The sequence below is a fragment of the Neodiprion fabricii genome, chromosome 4, assembly GCF_021155785.1.
Source record: "Neodiprion fabricii isolate iyNeoFabr1 chromosome 4, iyNeoFabr1.1, whole genome shotgun sequence".
NCBI classification, from domain to species: domain Eukaryota; kingdom Metazoa; phylum Arthropoda; class Insecta; order Hymenoptera; family Diprionidae; genus Neodiprion; species Neodiprion fabricii.
Window position 1 is genome coordinate 11,740,351 of NC_060242.1, and position 18,869 is coordinate 11,759,219.

Consider the following 18,869-nt stretch of genomic DNA (forward strand, 5'->3'; position numbering starts at 1 on the left):
AAGTAGAATGTGCATTTGACCGGACCTACCTACGAGTACGTATTTTGGTCCGCTGAATCCGAATTCGAGGTCAGTTTGACCCCTACACCCCCAAAATTTCGAGAAAACTTCGAAAAACCGTAAAAATGATGAAAATCGGCAGTTTTGAAGATAAAAAAAAATTTTTGGAACTAAACTAAGCGTGATTTTCATGTATTTCGATCCACTGAATATGAATCGAAACTTTATTAAGACCACGAGCCGTTTTAAATGTAAAAAAATTACACAAACCCTCCAAAATTCCGAAAAAAGTTTTTTTTTTGGTTTTTTTATTCTCGTTTTCAACTTCTGAAGACTTAATTGCTTGTGCCTGTAACCAGGGCGCCTCCACGTGGTGACGGTGGGCAACAGAACCATCTGGCAGAGTCCCTGGGTTAACGGCGTGTGTGCCGTCATGGCAGGTACAAGTGATAACTACTTTACGATGCAGGGATTCGGAAACCCAGTATCGGCGTCTGGTCAGGGTGAGAAAGCAGGCCCGCAGGCGTCGTCATCAAGCGACTGCAGCTCTTTAGAAGTGGGAAACTTGGCTACTGGAGAGTGTACTATTACAAGAAGTAATTCTCATCTGTGTAATAAAAGTCCTGATTCATTTTATTACATTTGTGGAGAATACAATTTGGAAAGGAATCGAAGATCGTTGTCTGATAAGATCAAACAAATTTATGAAGAATGTTTTGGTCTCCAAATTACTAATTTGGATTCAGCATGGGTTCCACATACGATTTGTAGTCGATGTAACATGATGTTGATCCGGTGGAAAAAAAACAAGAAACAGGAAAACTTGAAATTCACAATACCAATGATATGGTCTTCACCAACTGGTCTACAGAATTGTTATTTCTGTATGACAGATACTTCCGGGTTCACCTGGAATACAAAAAAGAAAATTGTATACGCCAATGTTTCATCAGCTATTAAGCCACAAAAAATAGAATTTGTCAAGGAAGTTAATACGGTCGAAGAAATGGATGTAGAAGAAGACGATACGCTAGTTGAAGAAAGTTCGGAAGAAGATCATTCAGAAGATGAAGAGTATTTACCTGGCGGAAAAACAAAAGACCCTGAAACGTTAAGCCGAGAACTTAATGATCTGGTTCGAGACTTGGCTTTACCGAAAGATGGAGCTGAATTACTTGCGTCAAGGTTGAAAGAAAAGCATTTTTTGGCTAAAGGTGTATCAGTGACATTCTATCGAAATAGGGAAAAAAAATTTCGGAAATTTTTTATGAACGACGATCAAAATTCGGTGGTATACTGTTCAGATGTTAAAGCTTTAGTTGATGAATTGAAACCGAACACGTATAAGGACGATGAGTGGAGACTTTTTATCGATTCATCGAAACGAAGTCTTAAAGCTGTTTTGCTTCATATTGGGAATGAATTTGCGCCGATTCCAATAGCTCATTCGACAAAACTGAAAGAAACTTATGAAAATTTACAGATTGTATTGGGAAAAATAAAATATTCAGAGCATAACTGGAAAATTTGTGGAGATCTCAAAATCGCAACACTTTTTATAGGTCAGCAATCGGGATTCACTAAATATCCTTGCTATTTATGTTTGTTTGATAGCAGAGACCGGAAAAATCACTATGTCAAGAAAGATTGGCCATCAAGATCTTCATTGAATCCAGGTTCCCATAACGTTATACGACCACCCTTAATTCAGTCTTCCAAATATTTGCTGCCACCACTACATATCAAGTTGGGACTCATAAAACAGTACGTGAAAGCTCTGAATAAAGATGGTGATTGTTTTGCATACTTGACAGAAAAGTTCCCTGCAATAAGTGATGCGAAATTGAAAGAGGGAATTTTTGATGGACCCCAAATACGATCTTTATTTCAGGATGCAAATTTTGAAGAAACAATGAACGACACAGAAAAAGCAGCTTGGGTAAGCTTCAAAAATGTTTCACAAAACTTTTTCGGAAATAACAGAAGAGAGGATTACAGCACTTTAGTTGACGCATTGCTGGAAAACTACAAAAATTTGGGTTGTTTAATGAATCTCAAATTACACTTTTTAGATTCTCATCTTGACCACTTCCCTGAAAATTGTGGAGACTATAGTGAAGAACAGGGAGAACGTTTTCACCAAGACATCAGTGAAATGGAGAATAGATACCAAGGAAATTGGAGTGTTAACATGATGGCAGATTTTTGTTGGATGTTAAAAAGAGAAGTACCCGAAGAAAATCGTAAACGAAAGAGGAATCCACTACGAAGATCATTTGAGGATAAAAGAGAGCGATACAAACGAAGGAAAGTTTAGGATTCGTAAAAATCATTTCTTTCTATCTTTTTATGTCTTGTGTATTTCACAGATTACTAGTTATTAGATATATCAACGTTATAGAGTATTTATTTTAGGCATTAAATCATGTTCAATCAATTTTTTTTCTGTTATGAATGGTAATTTTTACAATTTTTTCGAATTTTTCCAGCTTTAGAGGGTGAATAGACTAAAAAAATTAAGATGCGACTTGAAGACATGAAAAGATATAAAATTTTATCTGAATTGGACCAGAAAAAGTTTTTTTTATCATGAAAACTATATTTTTTCGGAATTTTGGAGGGTTTGTGTGATTTTTTTACATTTGAAATGGCTCTTGGTCTCAATAAAGTTTCGATTCATATTCAGCAGATCGAAATACATGAAAATCACGCTTAGTTTAGTTCCAAAAAATTTTTTTTATCATCAAAACTGCCGATTTTCATCATTTTTACGGTTTTTCGAAGTTTTCTCGAAATTTTGGGGGTGTAGGGGTCAAACTGACCTCGAATTCGGATTCAGCGGACCAAAATACGTACCCGTAGGTAGGTCCGGTCAAATGCACATTTTACTCATTTTTTTTTGTGTGCCGGTGTTATTAATCCATACTGACAACAAAAGGAAAATAGAATCTTCATAGTTTGAGCTTTCGCTACAGGTGCATATATATCGTCAATTACATTTGTTTGTTGATATCCTAATACAACCAATCCTGCTTTATACGAACCATTAGATTTCCTGGTATAAACCCATTTTACATCTAAAATTTTCATATCCTTTTTTTCATTTACCAGGACCCAGGTTCCATTTTCATCTAGACTTTCTATCTCTTTGTTCATAGCTTCAACCCACGACTCCTTTTCTTCACTATTAATCGCCTCCTCAAATGTGTGAGGTATATCGACTCTACAAGAATTTACTTGAATGCTATGTGCACCATTTAAAGGATATCTTACCGGAATCTTTCTTTCACGCGCAGGTCTAAGTGGAAGTTGTAATTCTAGCAAATTATCTTTTTCTGGGCTTTCAACCACAGTTTTATTCAACTCATTTTCATCCTTCAACATGTCATCATCTGAGTTCTCATCTTCATTAGTATCATACTTATTATTCAGATCATTATCATCATAGTCAATTCCTATACATTTTACATCCTTTTCAATTATATCGACATTTCTAGCAACTATTATTCTGTTATTGAGTAGGACTCGATAGCCAACATCACTGTAACCTAATAATATACCCATTTCGGCCTTTTTATCAAATTTTGAATCCCTACATTGTTCAGGCTTTTTCACAAAAACTTTACTCCCGTATACCCTCAAGTTCTCTATATTTGGTTTTTTCTTGAAGAATATTTCATACGGTGTTTTTCTTTCGACTGTGTTTGTCAAGGTACGATTTTTTAAGTACGATTTTTTAGAATTTGCTTCTGTTAACAGACAACGTGCCATATTCATTATTGTCCTGTTAAATCTCTCAGCCATACCATTTAGTTCATGCACGTACGGTGGGCAATTATTTAGTGTTATTCCCTATTCTCTTGCATAGCTATAAAATCTGTTATTTAGGTATTCTTTGCCATTATCGCATCTCAAAATTTTTACTCTCTTTTCTGTTATGTTCTCGACTTCATTAATGTATTGAACTAGACAATCAAACACTTCACGCTTGGTTTTAATGCAATACACTTAAGCTACTTTACTGTAGTCATCAATGAAGGAAACAAAATATTTTTGTCCGTTCAAACCCGCTGTTTTGAAACTACCACAAACATCAGTGTGGATAATTTCTAATACGTCTTTAGCCTTAGTTCTATTGTTATTAAAAGGTAAACAGTGCATTTTACTCTCAATACAGGTTTTGCATTTCATGTATTCGGATTCCAACTCACAAGGGATACCTGTTACCAATTGTTCTTTACTTAATGTGTTCAGATACCCAAAATCAACATGGCCTAACCTCCTGTGCCATTTCTCTTTTACACTCATTTTATATGTATTATTGCATTCGATATTGTTAACATTACCCATTTTATTTTTTAATGTACCTTTTAGTTTTAGAATTTTATTCTCTTTGAACCCTACTGCAATTACTTTATTATAACTATCAATAATCTCCGACGTATTACCCTTTGAGACAATTACGTTTTTTTCCATTATTTTTCCATAGTTAATCAATTTCCATGCATTTTTTCCGCGAGAAATACATTTTTCATATTTACTTCATTTTTTGTTCCATACGCATTAAAATAACACACTACATTCCCTATCTTCGTTGCTTTTATTCATCTATTATCCCCCAAGAAGATATCAATCGGTTTCTTTAGTTTTATACTCTTTTCAAAATATTTCTCATCGTTGACAATGTGATCGCTACATCCGCTACCTAGTAGCCACAAAATTTCATTGTTACTTAACTTTTCGCCCTGCGCCGCATGCGCCGTCACTACCCATACGCTTGCGCCCGAATCGTTGCCGTGTTGTTGTTGTTGACCTATGTTGGCTCCCTGCCGATGAGAGTTTCCGTGCCCTCTGCCGTAGCTTCCTCTTCCTGCTCTGCCTCTGGTCCGACCACGTAGCGAGCCTCTCCAACTGCCGTTGCTTCGTCCAGAGCTGACGCCATCTTGTCCCGCATAGCAATCGCGTGCGAAATGCCCAAAGTTTCCGCACTTGAAACAGCCTTCCTTTTTTTCCTTTTTGGCGGCAAATACATTCGATTTTCTTTCTCCTAGATCATTTTTATTCTTCATTTCTGCTATTTGAATTTTATTCTTCATTTCTGCTATTTGAATTTTATTCTTCATTTCTGCTATTTGAATTTTATTCTTCACGTAAGCTGCTGTCTGATCTTCTTCTTTCAGTGCATCGATCAAGTCACCAATGTAACTGTACTGACTTGGTAGCGTATTCAACATGTAATTCAATTTTTCTCTTTCATTTACGTTTGCGCCCGCACTTTTCAATTCGTTCACGCATTTTTCAAATTCACAAAAAAATGTCGCCGAGTCTTCATATTGATCAAGCTTCATTTTTTCTAGTTTGTATCTATAAGCAATTTGTAGCGCCGTAGATTCTTTCAAGTATATTTCATCGAACTTTTTTATTATTCCGTGAGCCGACGTCTCGTCGCACACGAACTCCAACTGCTTGTTTGAACTCGCACTGTAGATATAGTTGATCGCTTTTAGATCGTTTTCGTCCCATTCTTCTTTATCTGTACTTGTTTTTTTGCTTTTTATCACCTCATCACACTTTTTCATTCTTAGGAACACCATTACTCTTTTCTTCCACATGTTATAGTCTTCCCTGTCGAACACTGGTATGGTGGTCCTTTTTTCCTCCATCTTGGATCTTCTCCAACGTTCTCGAATGTTCCTTCGTGTTAAAATTTTCTGCGTTTCACATACGCGCACTTTCTCGTTTCACTTTACTTCAGGCCAAGAAGGAACCACGGACCTCTGCTACCATGTTAGAATGGTTGGGAAAAAACGAGACTCCAATAATTCTATTGGTATATTTATTATATAGAAATACGTTGAGTTAATATTCGAATATTCGGGACAACACCAGACATTCGTGGCGCTTTGTCTGCGATCTTGTTTTCGACTCTCTTCGACTCTGTGTACAGAAAAACAACACTCTTGCTTCTCACACACTCACTCGGTATTAGAATACATACGTGTAGGTCAGATTCGGTTTCCTCAGTGTCAGTATACATTGCAGAGTGTAGATATATGTGTGTACAATATAAATGTATAGTACATCCATCAACAGTCATGGTGGCCCAATGCCGTGCTTTCAGCGGTCCCGACGTCTCGGGAACCAACGCTGAAGTGCAATGACACTCGCCCGGGAGACGGGCACCCCCGGCCCAACCGGAGGGTGAACCACGTCTCCCCCGACTGTGTTAAACGGATAAATCTTGAAACTACGCGAAACGAAATAATCGACGCGCGTGTCTAAGGCAAACCTAACACGTCCTACCTATTCGAGCGCTCGAGACTAACTATCTTGCGCTGCGCCCTCACCGGCCAAGCGAACGTACGTAACTGCCGATTCGACTATCGGCCCACGAATTTCTGGCGTGGACAATAAGTATGTAATTTGAATTACTGTAACGTTGAACTACTTGTCATGTGGAATAAGAAAGTAAATCTACTGTTGTGACTCTTTAGTCACCTTATACGTGGTAAATAAGTACAACATACGAATATAACGGAACTAAAGTATTTGCTGTGATAAATTTACAAACTAATATAATAATAATACAGTTGCGCGAACAAGTACGTCATTGGATTAGGGATGTGAAAAAATAATCGACTATGGAAATAATCGATTTTTATACTCGATTTTAATATTGCAAATAATCGATTAATAATCGATTACTAATCGATTTATTTTATAATAAAAAATCAATCATAGTCGATTTTCATCTGCCACCCCCCGACATTAGGCCTGGTCTTTTATAACCCGGAGCGCAAACTATGAAAGAATATTGTCTCCACGGAGATAATATTACATTAACGCCATTTGTGCGTTTACGATGACGGCCCTTCTGTGCTTTTGAAACATTGCTTCATTAATTTGGCTAATCAAACATTCACTGGATGGAGTTAGGCAACGATTGTGCTAGTTATTTTACCAACATTCGGCTGATATGTCATTCATTATTCGTTATTGAAGCACCATTTTTCAAACGACAATTGAGAAAGTTTTTCATGACAAAAAAAAAATTAGTGTTTCTAAAAATCTTGTTTTCAACAATGTCAACAACCAAAAGAGCGACATGTTGACAATAATTTTGGCAATGCTAATTGTAAATATTGCCCTAAAATTTCGAATACGTGTAGTAATACAACCAATTTGAAGCAACACATGGAAAGGAAACACTCTGGTATCATAAGTAGTATTGAAAATAAAGAGGTAAGTACCTACTATTTTCTGCTTTGAACCATCCAAATGGAAAATCAGGGCACTATTTAAGATGCCCGAGCAATATGAATACACATGTTTATGTGAATAAACAATTGGCAGGAAGAATCAATTGCAGCTTTGTCTGCTAATTGTAAGCCATCGACATCTACATATTCTGAAGACTCTCATGATTATGATGCCGACCACTTCCGCATCTCAAATTGAAGATCCTGTAGGGCCTTCATCTCCTGAACGACATAAAATGGGCATAGAAGCATCATTCTCAATAATATTAGAATTTGGATCAGGGGGTTCAAAAAACAAACGGATCCAGACGCTATAGAACTATTGATATAACGCGAGAATTATTCCTTTCAGCGTGGTCGAAGAGGAGTTTGGAAGATTAATTAACTTGCTTGCACCATTATTCATTTAATTGGGACCGAATGATTGTATTCATACAGTGCGAAATTATATGTCGGAATCTCTTGGACGGTTAGAGTCGATTATCATTATCACACAAAATAGATACTAGGGATGGTAAAATCGATTCCGATTCTACCCGAGAATCGATTCTGTGGTCAAAAAACTCGATTCTTTAGATTCGATTCCCAGTTATCAGAATCGATCTAGAATCAATTCTTAGCGATCGATTCTATAATTTATTTTAAAACCGGAGTAATGACACTATAGCATCAATATTGAATGAAAAATGGTCCAAAGTATATATCATTATGAAAATATTTTAAATTTAGCGCTCTCTGTGCGCTCGCATCGTTTTCTGACCCTCCTTATTTTTTTTTTTTTTTTTTTTTTTTTAACCAATCGTCTAACAAATATGTATGTTTTCATGACATGTATAGTTCATTTTCTTTTTATTTTCACATGGAGATAGCGCCTTCTATATTAAGATAGATATATGCAAATTAGTTGTAATATGTAAAATGGCGCCTAGTCCGGTATGGATTTACTTTACGAACATTGATAAGGGGAATAACATAAAGTGCAATGAATGTAATAAAAATTTAACTTATAAAAATAGCACGTCGGCTCTAATTTAACATTTAAAAAAAGTTCAGAACATTGAACTACCTAATTCGTCGAATGAATCAAAAAAAATAAAAATATCTGAACAAGACAGTGACAGTGACACAAGCTCGGTTTCCCAATCTAAAAAGGTAATTCTAAATGTTTTTTATTATTTTCTGTCTTCTTTTCCATCACGAATAAAATTTTGCATCTACTTATTGATAATTTACTTTAAATTATTTATAGGTCAATTTGAGTGGTACATCAAATAAGCTAGTCCGAAGTACTTCCTCATCATCTTCAGGTTTGGATCTTAATGAAAAACCTATTTATGAAGGTCCTCTTAACCGATACTTGAACAATGCAATTTCATTTTCAGGTAATGAATTTATTTATATACAAACTATTCTTATAAACAACTGAGTTTTGACTTAATATAAAATTTAAGTTCATGAATATAAATATGCATGTGTATGTTTGTATGTGCATTCACAGAAGGTGGGTACAGAAATAATGACGTCACAAATGCATTAATGTACATGATTGCTGTCGATAATCTCCCTTTGCGTAATACACCGGAAAAACCAGGCTTCAGAATGTTCGTTCAAAAATTACAGCCACTTATTAAACCGCCCTGTGAGCCCACAATAACAAAACGAATGACAGCGAAGTATGAAGAGCTTAAAATTAGAGTGAAAGCTGAACTCCGAGAAGCCGATTCAGTTTGCTTAACAACTGATATTTGGACGCACAAAAATACGATGCGTAGCTATCTTGGACTAACTGTTCATTATCTAAAAGGTAAATTTAGGTGATTATGTGCTAATTGATATTGATTTTTAAAAATGATTTTGTTTGGCTTATACGTGTATAAATTAAAATATCAATTTTAGTTATAATATTAATATTATTATACTAACCAATTGAAAATTAATTTTCAAATAGTAATATAATATAACTTATAAAATAATTTTATTTATTTATTTCTATTATAATTATATATTTTTTTTTTTTGTTCAAAAGGATACGAAATGAAATCGTATGAGCTTGGTGCCTATTATCTACAGGATAGGAAAACTATTGCTATTCTTCGGATGAAGTTAAGAGACATTTGCAATGAGTGGGATATTCATGACGATAAAATAAGTACAGCCGTTTCTGATGGCGGAGCAAACATCAAAGGTGCTATCAAAGAAGAATTCGGAGAGTCTAAACATATTTCATGCTTCGGTCACGCCATAAATAATATTGGTCAAAAACTAATAGAAGTTGATACATCTAAGCTCGCGTCTGAATTAAGTGATGATAATATTCATCATTTACTCGATGATGAAAGTGATACTGAGGAGTTTTTTTGTGAAGATTCCCAAAATTCGTCAGTGAGAAATCTTATAATGAAAGTTAAGAAGATCGTCAAGTTTTTCCGCTGCAGTGAAATTGCGTCTCGTGAGCTAGAAATTTTGCAAGAGCAGTCTGGGTGTAAGTCAGCGTGAAAATTAGTTCAAGAAGTCAGGACCCGGTGGAATTCATGTTATGAAATGGTAGAACGGTTTATTAATCTGGCTGAACATGTCAATTGTGCACTTTTGAAAGTTCATCGAGACAAAAGTTCAAGGTCGAAACCTCCTGAAATTTTAACAGCCGAAGAGCTTGATGCTCTGATTGAAATACGAGACATCTTGAAGCCGTTATGGCATGTAACTCACGAAGTCAGCGCTGACAAGGAAGTGACATTAAGTAAATGTATCCCATTAATTACTGGATTGAAGAGAGTAAGTAAATTTTTCTTCACCTTTTAATGCGTCGTTATTTAAAAGCCATGTTTTCAATATTAAAATTTATTTTATATAAATTTCTGTAACTCGCTCAATATCTGTTAGTAATACCCTGTTAATTTTATAATTTGCACATTCATAACTTATGTTATTTACGGTTAGAATAGTTTAATTAGCGACATTGAAATTCAAACCGAGAATCAAATATAGCAATGTTTTATTTCATCTAAAAATGTATTATTACTTCATTATAAAAATCTAATTTTAATAGTACGTTTATCGTGAATTTTTAGATTATTCTACAAGTAAATTGGAAAATTTTTAACCGCCATTATAACAAAGTTCTACGATTAAAATTCTCTATTGATAAGTTTTATATTTTTTTTCTTTCAGGGAACCGACAGACTTTGTCCTGTGACATCAATTGGAATACAAATGAAGAAAAACCTAGTCGCTGAAATAAAACAAAAGTTCTCAAATATAGAGTCGGTAAAAGTGTATTCGATTGCTACTCTTTTAGATCCACGATTTAAAAAAATAGTTTTTCAAAATATTCAAAATCCAGCACGCGCTGTGACTACTGTGGGTATGTTTCCAACATAATGCGTTTCAATACTTAAATTTGCAGAAAAACAAATCAATGTGCTTTATTAGGATTCTTCAATCGGATTTCCTCCAATTTAATATTTGAGAAAAATTTTATTTTCATTTGTATATGAATATGAATTTTGTCTGTATAGGTGAAATTTTGAAAAAAGAAATCAAGTCATCGAAAACTCTTGCGATTACCTGCGAAAATAATCTCACAGATCATCAACTATCTTCAGGTGGTAATGATCTGTGGGATTTTTTAGACGACGCTGTGCAACACAACATACAAGTCGCTGACAGCGATGAAGCAGGCGGTCTGCCCATCGAACTTGGGCAGTTTTTGAATCGGTCTACAGTAGACCGAAAAACTAATCCAAACCCGATTGCAACTTGGCAATCGTACGAATCTGATTACCCCCATTTATCCCCTATTGCTAGAAAATATTCAAGTATTGTTGCAACATCAACTCCGTGTGAGCGGTTATTTTCACACTCAGGTTTGATTGCTAATCAGCTGAGAAATAGATTGTCACCGAATCATTTGAATATGTTGGTTTTCTTGAGATCTATCGAAAAAAATGTATGGTTTTCAAAATAATATTTTTAATTAATTAATTGAGAAAAATACTAGTCTTATTATTGTTTTCAGATATTACTTTTTTAATAGAATATAATATTTTATAACTTTACATATTATTGTACCTTTAACCTTATTTTGCAAGTTTTATTTTTGGAAAAAAAAATGGATGAAATTTTAATTAAAAAAAAGAAAAATCTTACTCAGAATCGATTCTTGAAATTGATCAATCGATTCTGACAATAGAAATCTCCGAAAGTAGAATCGGAATCGAGAATCGATTCTTCAGCTCATGTTTCCATCCCTATTAGATACTCATCTGTCTACGAAGATCACAGTGCCAACCTTGCCCGCGGACCGGCGTGCGAAATGACCATCCGCTGCTCGGCCGACCCACGGGTTGGTGCAGTGGGATATATACCTGGCCGGCGTCGCTGGAGTTGCGAGAGACGCGCGCCCCTAGCGCGCGCGTGCGGTACTTGGACAGTGCTCGGGGTACGGCGCGCGGCGACAAGATAGCGGCAGCGGAGGTCTGACCCTGAGACGTGAGGTGTTTCGGAGTGAGTTCCGAGTCGCTTCGATCTTTCTCTCGATAGTTCCGAGATAATCAAACACAGCTCAGGCCAGAAATATACTGAGAGAAAACGCCTCTTGGATAACTCTAGTGGCGCGGCTCGGTGGCAGATTCAAACAACACATGGAAGTGCGAGTGCGGTCAGCTGTGCGATTTATGAATTAATTCAATTAAAACGTACTCTCCGAAATAAACAAGAAATGGGTGATACGAGGCACCATTGTGTTGTGGATTGCAAAAATACTCAATCGAAAAATCCAGAGTTAACTTTTTATTCGTTTCCGAGACGAAATTGGGAAATCAGCAAGAGAAATGAGTGGATAAAGGCTGTCAGAAGAATGTCAGTAATATTATAACAATTTGATACAAGGAATTAACGTATTGAAAATATGCAAACGTCAGATTTTCTGTAATCTTTTATTTTTATAATACACCAGTAGTCCGGTCAAATTAGACCAAAAAATAGGGATGAGGTTACAAAAATTCACACTCGGCTGAAAATTGATAGGATTGTTCAAAACACTATTATACATGAAATATGAAAAGTCCTCATCGATCCGACGCCTGGAAAAGAATTTACTCGGGTTCAAACGTCACAAAATCGGGTTTTTCGCGATTTTCAGCAAAACGGTATGTTTCATCATAAAATTAGCCCCGACAAAAATTGTAGATCAGATAATTATCTATGAAAAATGTCGAAATACGTGTTTCCTAAAAGCCACTGTTTTAGAGATATAACGATTCAAAAAGTTAAAGGAGTTGTAATCGTTATAATATGTATAAGTACATCACGTATATACATCACTGAAACTGTAATGCAAGTAAAAATATTGTTCTATCGGTCAGTGTAACTTACACAGAAAATATTATAAATATGAGAATTTCGAGCAAAAAGAAAGCCAGTCCCTCATTTTATACGCCAGTGTGACCTTGAGTAACATCTGTCTCCCATTCAACTTATAAGGGATTTTTTATGGTTAACATCAGTTATGAAAATATTAGTGAGAGAACATTTTTATTTATTGGCGTTTTGACACAGAAATCGGCAAAATGGGTTTACAAGGTGACGAAAAAATAAGAAAAAAGAAACCATTCACACATCACTCACACCAAAAAACTTAAAATACGCCTACCGGCCTGTGATTTTTCGATTAGAAAGGCAAACATAAGGTTATACTTGTGACTCTAAATACAAAAGGCAAATGATTCTAAGTTAAATGAAATATGGGTACAGGAAAAGATACTGAAAGGCTAGAAAAAGGAAAGTAGAAAATGACGTTATGTGTGACTCGATACAATGTTAAAAACTTATCTTGTTGGTGGTCTAATGGCCTGAGTAACAAACTGTGACACAAGACGACTACTAATTCGTTACTATCGACGTTGGCTCTCGCTGCGTTCCGCGTAGCGACGATCGGAGAATGATAACGAATATTATGGTGTTCTGGTCCGATGACATTCCATCGGGATTCGACGTGCTCACTGGACAGTGTGCTAGCAGTTACATTTATACGATTTGATTCGACGAACGAATTTAAATTAAAAAAACAAAGTAAAATGAAAGCGGTCTACGAGGTATTAGGTGTGCGACTCATTGCCGTGGCGTCTTCTCGCAGAGTCTCCTTGCCGCGAACGGATATCCCGTGAGTGTGACTGGTATTGCTGTATTTTTGAAGTATTAGTGACCAGGAGGTAGATTAAAGAATGAGGAAGGTTTAGTCAAAATCCGGTCAGGTAAATAGATATATTTAATTGTTGGGCAAACGAACATGTTTGCGTTTGCAACGTTTCAGCCGGGCCCTGCCGACCATCATCAGGCTATAATAATTACAAAATGTTTCAAAAGACAATTCTAATTAGAACAGAAATTCCATTTTTTAAATGTTGTAACGTCTGTCCAATATAACTTTTGCTACAGTCTCGACATGGTATTTTATACACGCAATTGATTTCATCTAAATTAGGAGTTACAGATCTTGAGTGAAAAGAAAGAGGATATTTAGTAGTATTATTAATTCTAAACGTAGTTTAGATGCCTTTAATTTTCAAAACTTTTTTAATTCGGCTAGATAGATTTTCAATATACGGTATAGAGATGGTGTTCTTAAATTTGTCATTATCATTAGGTTGATTGTTAGAGTCTATATTCAAATCAATAGAATTGTACATTTTTTCAACTCCATACTTTTTAATATCATTGATGAAATTTGAAGGATAGCCATTTGAAATAAGAGTTGTTTCCACGAGTTTTAAGTTTTTTTTTTTTTTTTTTTGAGAAATTGAGGGTTTGAAATTTTAAGACAACGATCGAACAAAGCTAAGGCGACAGATTTTTTATGTTTCATAGGATGATTTGAACGATAATGAATGTATATATCCATAGAAATCCACTTGAATCTCACTGTCAAATAACTTCCAAAGTAAATCAAACAAAAGAATTTTTAAAACATCACAATCACTTAGTCGTCACTGATGCTGACAAAGGCAATATAACAGTCGTCATGGACAAGATGGATTTTGAACAAAAATGCAAACATATTCTTAATGATTCCAACACACGCACTCTTATCTCTCGTGATCCCACCAATAAGATACAAAAACAAGTCAATGATATGATAAACCTGTGGCACCAGAAAAAATTTGTAGATTCAAACTCGGCAAAAAATTTCAAAACCTACAACTCTCTGCCTCCTAAGACATATTTTCTATCAAAAATACACAATATCAATGTACCTCTGAGACCAATTGTATGCAACATCAATTCACCTACGTACAAAATCTCCAGATTCTGCTCTAGTGTACTCTCTAACATCACAGGTAAATCCAACTATCACATCAAGGACACTTGGTCCTTTGTAAATAAAATCAGAAATACACTAATCCCTAGAGAACACCTATTAATCTCCTTAGATGTCAAATCACTGTTTACTAATATTTAGCAATTTCTATGATCAGTAAAAATTGGCCCAAATTGAAATCACACACTGACATCAACAAAAAAGATTTTCTTGTAGCTACAAAACTTTGTTTCAACTCTTGCTACTTCGCCTACCAAGAAAAATTTTACCAACAAATTTTTGGTGTAGCCATGGGCTCACCAATTAGCCCAGTGGTAGCAAATTTAGTACTTGAACATTTTGAACAAAAAATTATCTCACAGCTCCCCTTTAGTCTCCCTTTCTACTACCGTTATGTAGACGATATTACAACTTGTGTGAAAAAAGAAAACTTACAATTCCGTCTAAATAAATTTAACAATTTTCACCCTCACATACAGTTTGCAATTGAGTTGGAAAAAGATGGTGAAATCAGTTTTCTTGAGACCTTGGTGATTAATCAAAATGATACTGTAATCCAAGATTGGCATCACAAACAAACTTGGTCTGGTAGATACATTTATTATCGTTCAGATCATCCTATGGAATATAAAGAATCTGTCGCCATAGCTTTGTTCGATCGTTGTCTTAAAATTTCAAACCCTCAATTTCTCAAACAAAAAAAAAAAAAAACTTAAAACTCGTGGAAACAACTCTTATTTCAAATGGCTATCCTTCAAATTTCATCAATGATATTAAAAAGTATGGAGTTGAAAAAATGTACAATTCTATTGATTTGAATATAGACTCTAACAATCAACCTAATGATAATGACAAATTCAAGAACACCATCTCTATACCCTATATTGAAAATCTATCTAGCCAAATTAAAAAAGTTTTGAAAATTAAAGGCATCGAAATTACGTTTAGAATTAATAATACTACTAAATATCCTCTTCTTTCTCACTTAAGATCTGTAACTCCTAATTTAGATGAAGTCAATTGCGTGTATAAAATACCATGTCGAGACTGTCGCAAAAGTTATATTGGACAGACGTCACAACATTTAAAAAATAGAATTTCTGGCCATCGGTCAAATATTAAATGCCATGAAACTGACGGATGCGCTCTAGCAGAACACACCTTGAGTCTTGGACATCATTTTGATTTTAATAACTCCGTAACCTTAGCTACAGAACCTACTTGGTATAAACGTAATATTAAGAAAATGATCCATATCTTTAAGAACAAAAGTAACTCTGTCAACAAGCGCACAGATATCCAACATCTCAGCCATCTATACTCTAACATTCTCTAGTTTTCAAAATTGGCGCCCTTATTACGTTGTATCAGTCTCAAATCCATTTTGCTCCTACATAGATCAATATCACACCTCATTACCATAGATTTTTAATCGATATCCGCTAATTTTCACTTCCGTCAAAAATGCTGAACTAAAAACACCCAAGCAGGCACAGGTCGTCAAATTTTGTGAGTAATCCGTCCATATCTTGTTGGATCTCTTTTTATTTCAATTCTTACGCAATTATTAACCTCTTTCATCGTCAAATTTCATTCATGTAACCTATATTTTATACTATCGTTGCTAACCGCAATTTTCACACTTAATCTAAAAATTGTCAGTTAAACATGTGACAATATATACAGTGAAACCTGGTTAATTGAGATTTCAGGGGACCATACATTTTACACCATTTGAAGAGGTTTTCATTTATCAAGTTTTCCAATTAGACAGGTTTAAAATACTAGTTATCTCATTTACAGAGGCCCCTGCTTATAGAGGTCGAAATTTACCGTTATTCCAAATATAAAGGTGGAAATATTAATTGTAAATAAGTATGAGTATTTTCAATGTTTTGAGTTATATAATTAAATAGATTTTTTATATGAATAATAAATGAAACTAAGTGTAAGAATTTATTTATTCATTATGAAAAATAAATAAATGTAGTACAGTACAGTAAAGTTTATGACTTAAAGTAATCGGTTATATTGGTTTGTATTTGATGGCTAGTTGCTAAAACCTGTTTCTCGATGGCATAAATTTCATCAAAAATTCTTTGATCGTCAATATTTGACATCTCAAAATACTTATGCAAAGTCTCTGAAGCTTCCATTGCCTCACGTTTTGAAATGTTTACTGAAGTTTCTTCATAAACTTCTTCTATTTCTGCTTCAGTCTCCAAAGAAGAATACGTAGAAACGATTTCGTCATCAGTAAGATCTTCTGAAATTATTACATCATCGTCCATAGAAACGAAATCCTGAAAACTCGGCTGCTGGTCATTTTCGTTGTTCCTACAGGTGAAAATTAGTTTGTTCCATTCTGGAAATCTTGCAATGGTCTCTACCTCTTCTTGTAGATTCTCAGGTTCAGATACATTCAGATACAGCTTTTTTGTAACCATTACTTATTGTGGTTTTGCTAACTGAAAACCAAGCTTTTCTTGCAAAACTCATGGCCTGTAGTATGTTGATTTCAGGGCTTTTATCATCTTTTATAGACTTTAGAACATATTGCACAACTTCCTTTCTGTAGTACACTTTGAAGTTGTTGATAATACCCTGATCCATGGGCTGCAATTTACTTGTTGTATTAGCGGGTAAATACAATAATTTAACGTACTCCAATTTTGGCATATTGTTGTGAGCTGTGCAATTGTCGACAAACATCACTATCTTTCGTTTTCGGGCCCTCATATCGGCGTTAACTTTTTTCAACCAAGTCATCCAGGCCTTTTTATTATTTTGATAATTAACAGGCAACGTCTTGATACCCTTGAAGCATCTTGGGCTCTTAGATTTTCCAATTAAGAGAAGTGGCAGTTTTTCATTTCCGGACATATTTGCACACACAAGTACAGTAACCCGATCTTTACTCAATTTGCCACCATGGCAAGGCTGACCTTTGAACGTAAACGTTTTATCCGGTAGACACTTGTAGAATAAGCCTGCTTCATCGGCGTTGAATACGTCATCGGGAGTATAATCGTGTAATAAAACTGGAAGGTTTTTAATCCACTCACTACATTCATTGTTGTCCACAGAATTGCTCTCACCACAAATATTTTTAAATGCTATATCGTTTCTTTTCTTAAACCCCTCTAACCATCCATTACTGCCAGAAAAATTGATATGGAGCTTACTTGCAAATTCTTGAGCTTTTTCTTTAATCATTGGTCCGCTTATTGGAATGTTATTATTCCGTACCTGCTTCATCCACGTCGAAAGACATTTTTCGAGTTCAGAATGCTCTGCTGATCTTATTCGTTTAAGCTTCCCTTTTCCGTCAATATACTGAGACCGAATATTCTCGTTGTTTTTAATAATTCTACACAAGGTCGATTTTGGTACATTATACTCCGCACACAGTTTATCACGCGACTTTCCACAATCATAGTCTGATAGAAGCTTTAATTTTTCAGATACTGTTGATGTGTTATGCTTACGTTTGGACATTTTGTACACTTTTATTCTTATGTTTGCACGTCAAAACTTGAAATAGTACTGACAAAAGAGCATGTACGTGCGAACGATGCGAAAGAAATTCAAATGTTTGTAAACAAACGTGTCTAAGTCTGTCTCAACCTGATAAAATGTCTCGCTTATACAGGGAATTAAGCTGCAGAATCCCATTTATAGAGGTAAATATCGAAAGAATTCTAGAAATCGAATCTCATTTAACCAGGTTCGTAAAGTTCCATTAACAGAGGGAATTCGATAAAAAAGTGCCGGGACCTCGTAGGAAATCTCAATAATAGAGGTTTCTCACTTATCCAAGTCCCACTTGACAAGGTTTCACTGTATTATATAATTAAGTTAAAATAACAGCAACTATTCTTACCAACATAGTCTCTGTTCCAATTGGAATTGTCTTCTGAAACATTTTGTAATTATTATAGCCTGATGATGGTCGGCAGGGCCCGGCCGAAACGTCGCAAACGCAAACATGTTCGTTTGCCCAACAATTAAATATATCTATTTACCTGACCGGATTTTGACTAAACCTTCTTTATTCTTCAGTGTTGCTATATTGGAACGCTTATCTGACACTAGTTGTTATATGGTAAGACAGAGAGACCGGTGTTCGGCCGCTTCCGTAGGTGTCGCCTCGTGTATCTCGTTACAAACTTCAGCAACATCTTGATCTTCTGATATTTTATTTGATCAATCTATGACAATTTCTACCAGTCAACAGAAATTTCTTGCAAATATTGAAACAGCAATAGAGCAATTCAATTCAACAAATACAA

The 18,869-nt window shown here is 35.1% G+C and overlaps 2 protein-coding genes across 2 annotated transcripts; one reads left to right on the forward strand and one right to left on the reverse strand.

Moving 5' to 3' along the window:
• Nucleotides 1-7,194: 7,194 nt before the first annotated feature.
• On the forward strand, nt 7,195-13,048 carry LOC124180631. The gene is made up of 8 exons (XM_046566382.1): nt 7,195-7,242; nt 8,509-8,641; nt 8,758-9,063; nt 9,286-9,741; nt 9,856-10,034; nt 10,431-10,623; nt 10,778-11,077; nt 13,014-13,048. The coding sequence occupies exons 1-8, from the start codon at nt 7,195-7,197 to the stop codon at nt 13,046-13,048; spliced, it is 1,650 nt and encodes a 549-aa protein (XP_046422338.1).
• Nucleotides 13,049-16,989: 3,941 nt separating this feature from the next.
• LOC124180632 (tigger transposable element-derived protein 4-like) lies at nt 16,990-18,075 on the reverse strand. The gene has a single exon (XM_046566383.1). It carries the CDS (start codon nt 18,073-18,075, stop codon nt 16,990-16,992), a length of 1,086 nt encoding a protein of 361 aa, XP_046422339.1.
• Between the last annotated feature and the right edge of the window lie 794 nt (nt 18,076-18,869).